Genomic DNA, 7,061 nt, shown 5'->3' with positions numbered 1-7,061 from the left:
AGAACGTTGAAAAATCATTGACATATGAAGTGCTTTAGTTATTTCATTAGTTTAATGAGAATTAACTCATTGATGGTAGTGGTGAAATTACTATGAATTGTAAGGAAAAACATTGCAAACGCTACGAAAGTTGAAATTTGCATTTCGTTTTTCAACATTCCTTTGGGTATGTTATGAGAAATTTCACGCTACCATTGATTCAAATTACCGACAAATATACAATGTTGACCAAGGGTATTCGGAGTGCCGGCGAGTAATTCTATTTATAGAATTATTTGATATTTAAGTTTGATTTCAAACTACGAATATCCTCGAATTTTACAGATGATGTTTTTCAAAATACTGCTGCGGTGTAATTTCAATTGCACAATGAAAATTTTACATAGTAATATAATAGGTCACCGCGATATTTGGTTTAAGGCTGCAACTATTTGTAAATAAGGACTTTGCGGAGGGAACTCATAAGTGTGAATCCTAGAATTGTTCAACTGAGTTGTCTTTTGGTACACATTGACATGTGGTGTAATAGAGTATTAGTGCATCCTATATGTTTAACGTGCTTTGCTAATCGCATGAAGGTACCAGAAATTTATAGAATTGTGAAGTGTTCTTGGAAGACTGCATCGTATCATAATGTTAACCGTTCATTTTTTGCTGGGAAAACTGTTTGGAAGAATGAAAAGAGTGAAATTGTTCAGAGGGATTTTTTTGAAAAATTGGGAACTAAAAACAAAGACACCTACTTGGAAATGGTTAGGATTTATGAGTCTCGAGCTCCTCAGAGACGCGGTCACGTCGAATTCATATATGCAGCTCTTAGGCACATGGAAGACTTTGGTGTACACAAAGACCTTGAAGCTTATAAAAACTTGATTGATATTTTTCCCAAAGGTAAATTTATTCCCACGAATGCTTTTCAAGCCGAATTCATGCACTATCCAAAGCAGCAACAATGTGCTATAGACGTCTTACAGCAAATGGAAGATAATGGTAAGTCAATACCTTAGTTAAATCTTCACTATAAATGGTACTGGACTTTAACAGGTTAACTCTAAATTATTTGTATACATTTCCTACCTTTGAATTTGAAGGAAACATTTGCTGAAATTAAACGTATCCATAGTCTAATTTTTATTTTATCCAAAAATATATGTTAGGTGTAATGCCAGATATGGAGCTTGAGGACATGTTGATTAACATATTTGGAAAAACTGGACATCCGGTGAGAAAATACTGGAGAATGATGTACTGGATGCCAAAATTCAATAATATTAATCCATGGCCTCTCCCGAAAATTATGCCCAATGATAGCTTAGAACTTGCAGTCCTGGCCTTGAAACAAATGTGTAGTGTTGATCTTCAAAGTGTCGTTGAAGTCTATCAGGTAAGCAAGCAATATGAAGTTCAAATCGTCCACATGAAAATGTGTTTCTTCTCAAGTCACTTTGACATATTGTATCATTACAGGTTTATTTCATGAGGATTAAAGTGGATTATTCTATGTGATCTTAACTTTAAGAAATGCATTTTTTTAGTATTTTTTTGTTTTTAGTTCTAAATTCTTTCCATTTGATGTGATTTATTTTTAGACCAAAGATGTGGAACACTCTAATGAAGATACCTGGTTAGTCAGTGCTCATAGTCCGGTCCAGGCAGAATTAATTGAAAGCCATTCCGAAAAATATCCTATATTTGTGGAAGGAGCTTTTAGAGTATGGCTAAGGGACAAAGCTGTCAATTATTTCATTTTAAGATCAGATCCTGTACCTAACACAATTGACGATGAACTGCCTGATTATGATGGTTAGTATTAAGAAGTTAAAACTGTTGCTGCTAGATATTTTCATATTCAAATGAAAAAGTGCTTCTAATTCCAAAAAATGTTTTTTGTCAAAACACTGCCTAGATTTAATAGATACATGATGAGGTATAGTTACAATACATGGCCAGGTAAATTTAGTGCCACTTGTAGGAGGAGAAAAGTCATTAAGGGGAAGGGCTAAGCAATTCAGTTAGGTTAGTGTTTTGGAAACCTCTGCTTGGAGGTGTTTGGGAGCTATGAAGGGAAGGGGGGGAGAGCCTGTTGTGTGAGGCTTTTTTGTTTCCCAATGTTGAAATAATGATTGAAAATTAAATGTGTTTTTGTAAAGGGAACAAAACCTCTGTATTTGCTGAATACCTCCTTGCAATGAAGCACATAAGTGATTTTTTCTGAAGATTTTATTTACACTGAGGTGGGTGTAGCTCAACTGTTGGGACAAATATTGAATGAAAAAAAATGCCAAAAATAAAATTGATAACAATGTTCTATACTCTTTCCCCTCTCCTTTGCTCAAATAGGCCTCAAACAACATTTCCCCAACACCTGATGCTCCATCTAGTGAAACTATATAAACATACATTTTATAAAATTCAGTAAATATGCATTTTTCAACTTTAATTTTCCATAATTTCATTGCTGTCTTGCAAAAATTATATTCATCATCATCATCATTATTTCACTCCTAGGATTGGTTTCTTGTAGCCCTCCTATCTACTCTATTCATTGTCAATTCCCTCAATCCCTGATACCTTCTCTGTTTTATGTCCTTCTTAATTTGTCCTATGTACATGTCTCTTGGTCTTCCTCGTGGAGTCTTCCCTTCTATTTTTCCTTCTATTATTTTCCTGATCAATCTATTGTGCCTCAATGTGTGTTCAATCTGTCTATTTTGTCTTTGCTGTAAGTTTTCCATATGGTCCTATCTTTCTCTGGTCTTCTATATGCATCATCATTCTTTACTTTGTCTGTCCATTTAATCTTCAGCATTCTCCTCCAGCACCATGTTTCAAAGGGTTCTATTCTTCGCTGGTCCCCTTTTCAAATGTTCCAAGTCTCGGAACCATAGAGCACCATGCTCCACATGAAAGTCTTGACGAAATGCTTCCTTGTTTCTAACCTTAGGTTTTTTGAACATTGTAATTGCCTCTTCTTCATGAATGCATTCTTAGCTCTGATGGCTATTCTTTGCTTGATGACAGTCAAACTTCTATCCCATGTTATGCTGCTACCCAGGTACATGAAGGATTCCACTTGTTCTAGTTTCACCCCTCGAATTGTGATATCTGCATTCAGCTTCTCTCTTCCACGCAGAAGGATTTTAGTTTTCTTGTTGATGTTCATATTTTATTCCCCCAGAACTTGGTCCATGGCACTTGGAGTTGCATTCAGGTCCTCTCACATTTCCACCTCTACTGCAATGTCGTCTGCAAACTGGAGCATTTTGAACTTTTCTCCATTTACCTTGACTCCTTTGATACCCAATTCTTGGGTTTTTTTTATTGCCTCTTCCAGGTATATGTTGAATATTGCTGGTGAGAGGTTGCATCTTTGTCTTACTCCTTTGTTTATTTTGGCTTCTTTTATTTCTTTCAATTTTTGTTTGCATCATTGTAACCTGATTCTTGTAGAGGTTATAGATAATTCTTCTGTTGTTGTAGTCCAATTCAAGCACTTGTAGTATCTGGAACATCTTGTTCCCTTCAACATCGTCGAAGGCCTTCTCCAAGTCCACAAATGCCAGGTATAATAGCTTATTTACGTGTATCATTTTTTCGGCCAGAACTCTCAAGTTGAGAATTGTCTCTCTTGCTCCTCGGTTTTTCCTGAATCCGAATTAGTTTTCCGAGAAGTTTCCTTCTATTCTTCAGCTAATTATCCAAGTAAGGATTTTCAATGCTTGAGTGACCAGGTTCAATGCTCTGTGTTATTCACATTTATCTGTTTTTGGTTTCTTCAGTATTGCAATCATTATAATTTTCTCAAAATCTTCTGGTGTCCTTCCACTGTCGTAGCTATCTATGATTATTCCATAGAGGGTATTTTTCGCTTTGACCCGGAGTGCCTTGATCGTTTTTCCATTTATTTTGTCAACTCCTGGTTCCTTGTTGTTTCTAAGCTCTGTCGAATTCACTTCGTAATATCTGCGGATCCCGATCATGCTTTCATCGTTAATTAGGCCATCTTCTGGAGTTTAGGGAGCTTGATAGAGTGTTTCAAGGTCCATCTATTCCCAATGTCTTCATCATCTATTAATATTTTTCCATTAGTGGCTTGGTTGTTTTGTGATTTTGTTTTTCTTTCTCCAAATTACCTCTCCACTAGTTAATACGCAATCTCGCAATTTCCCTTTTACATGCTGTCATTAATTTCCTTGCAGCAACTTTCTATCCATTCTTTCTTTGCCTTCTTGCATTCTCGTATGACCTGGTTCCACGACTGTTTATAGAGGTCTTCTTCACTTTCATTTTTGGATTCTTGTATTTTCTTCTTTCATCTATGAGACCCCTTATTTGAGCTGTTATTCATGGCTTCCTTTATATTTCCACCTTACTCACAAGTACCTCATCTGCAGCTTTGGTAATTATATTCATTTCTCTCCATCAACCCTCAGTGCTGGTATTTTCATTATTTCCTCGAATCTGCCTTTTAATGGCCGCGGTGTACTTTTCTCTTATGCTCTTTTCTTCCAGTATCTTTGTGTTCCATCTGGGTTGCTGTGCGTTTTTCTTCATCTTTTTGTATTGCGGTTTGCTTTCCATGATCACCAGGTTGTGATGGCTATTTATATCTGCGCCGGGGTAGCTCTTACACTTCTTAACTTGGTTCTTCTATCTCTTCCTGACAAGGATGTAGTCAATGTGGTATTGTGCTTTGTCTCCAGGCATTTTCCATGTGCATTTTCTTCTCAGATGTTGATCGAAGATAATGTTTGCATTTACCATGTTTTTCTAGTTGCAGAATTTTCTCAGCCTTTCTCCCAGGGCATTTTGTTTTCCCAATCCAAAGTATCCCATGCTACTTCCCTCTCGTCCCTTGCCAACCACTGTGTTCCAATAACACATCATGATAAGGTTTTCCTTCCCATTTACTGTTCCTAAAACCTCTACCAGTTCCTATACTTACTCTATTTTCTCATCTGAATGAGTGGAAGTCGGCATATACACCTGTACTTTTGCTGTATCCGTAGGTCCTGCCTCTAACTTTATAATCAGTATCCTTTCTTTATATTGCCAGCATGATGTTATTGTCTTTACCAATTTCTTGGTGAGTATGATGCCTTCAGCTGCAATTTTCTGGTTGCCTCCCGAGTATATCACCCTGTAGCTGTTGCTCCGGAAGCCATTCACCTGTGCCCACTTAATGTTGCTCACTCCCAGGATGTCTATGCCCAGGCTATCCATCTCTATCTTTGCATTTTATAATTTCCCGCACACCCCTAATGACCCAACATTCCATATCCCTATTCTGCATTTATCCACCTTGACTGATGTTCCCCTCCCAGTAGTCCGCATCCGGAGATCCGAGTGTGGGACTAGTTTTCCTTTGGAATATTTTATGGGGAGGAAAGCCATCGAGTCATATTTGAATGCAAGGGTGCATATTCTAGGGAGAATAACGTGGTGGTTTTCTGTTGCCTTCCACAAACAATTATCTTCAAAATTTAATAAATGGAGTTTAATTGGTGAAGCTATGATATTTGTAAGAACCAAAAATATTTACTCATACTTTCAATTAGTCTGAAAAGGGTTGACGTCGAACCTACAAGTATTGAGAAAGTGTCTTTTATGTTTTCATTACATAAGTACCCTGAAGGAAGTGAAGTGTTGGTGTTAGATTCATAGCATTTTTGAAAAATTTTGGTGAGTCAATGAAAAGAATGAAGGAAGAGTGATTACTGATGATAGTGAGATAAACATGATTTCAAAACATCCAAAAAATAGATAATTAACGAAGAACAGAGATACCTGAGTGAAAACTAGTAACATTTCTGGAATATATCAAAATGATAGACCTTACATGAATTTTTCAACATTAAGGTGTTGATATAAAATGCCAATTTTTCCAGCACATCTACGTAGTTTTCAAGTTGTACTAAGTTGATGAACACCATGGGGCCAAAATTTTTCTGGCTGTGTATGATTCTGCTGTAGGCAGTTTTCACTGTTCCTCATTATGTCTCCTATACCCTCTCTTGGTGTTAAAACTGTAATGCAATATTGCGCAGCCCATAGTTTCATTTCAGTGTGAAATTAAATTTGGTGGCAGTACATACCTTCTTTCCTGAAGCTACTTCTCGAAGAAGCATTATGTGTTATAAATATGTATTTGCTGATTAACTGGTATAATGTCTTTAGCTTTCTTACTTAGATACATACTAGTTTGGGACAAGCATTAATCTTTCCTGTACCACTCTTTCATATGCATCTTAAATGTTAATATAAATGTTTTGATTACTCCAGAGCATACGTAAATGCTTATTCTGTGTGGCCTAATTGTTTTTCTTTAACAGATGTGAGTGGGCTAAAAACACCTTTGGATGAGCCAATGTCAGAATCATCTCTCCAGTTGCTACAAAGTATGCATGAACAAGAGGAAGGGACAATTCTTGGAATGTGTGCTACTGGTACATCAAGCCGATCTTCCCTTCTTTCTTGGATTAGAGTTCTGCAGAGGTCTAATCCACGTCTTGGATCCATACCAATTTTGTTTTCTCTTCGTTCACCAGTAGGAGAAATTGTGCCTATTAATCAGGAAGAGGGGGAGGATAAAGGATCCGGTGAAAAAATATTTATCAATGATGATGGTAGTGACAACCAAGATAGAAGTAAAGTATGATCATTGTTTAGCATTAAATTTTATTAAACAGTGTATATGGCCAAATCAAAATATCTGTTAAATATTGTTATTTTAGAAATGTCATTACGTGAAATTATGACTAAATGAGAGTCTGTGTAAAATAATGCATTATATGCACACCACACCAAATCCTTTTCGATAATAAAATAGATATCCAACCTTGTTTTGTGACTAAATGGTATGAAAAATTTACTATAAAAATGACAAATTAAAAATATTAAATGAAATTCTTACAAAAGAAAATATGGGCACCCAAAATACCAAATGAACTAGGGAATGAGGAATAGATGTGACAACTATCCTTCAGATAAATACCTAATCGTACCTTGAATCAAATTATTTATTGAGCATCCATTCTTTACAGTATTACAAGTTATTCAAA

General features: G+C 36.1%; 1 protein-coding gene across 1 annotated transcript; it reads left to right on the top strand.

Annotated features, from left to right (window-relative positions):
• The first annotated feature begins 213 nt into the window (after positions 1-213).
• On the top strand, positions 214-6,841 carry ECSIT (evolutionarily conserved signaling intermediate in Toll pathway, mitochondrial). The gene is made up of 4 exons (XM_071587688.1): positions 214-990; positions 1,158-1,384; positions 1,590-1,803; positions 6,333-6,841. Exons 1-4 carry the CDS (start codon positions 516-518, stop codon positions 6,656-6,658), a joined length of 1,242 nt encoding a protein of 413 aa, XP_071443789.1. The 5' UTR covers positions 214-515; the 3' UTR covers positions 6,659-6,841.
• Positions 6,842-7,061: the final 220 nt, after the last annotated feature.

The sequence above is a fragment of the Hetaerina americana genome, unplaced genomic scaffold (genome assembly GCF_022747635.1).
Source record: "Hetaerina americana unplaced genomic scaffold, ioHetAmer1.1.p SCAF_3, whole genome shotgun sequence".
Classification (NCBI taxonomy): domain Eukaryota; kingdom Metazoa; phylum Arthropoda; class Insecta; order Odonata; family Calopterygidae; genus Hetaerina; species Hetaerina americana.
Note: the sequence above shows the minus strand (reverse complement) of the source record. Positions and strands in the feature narration are given on the sequence as shown.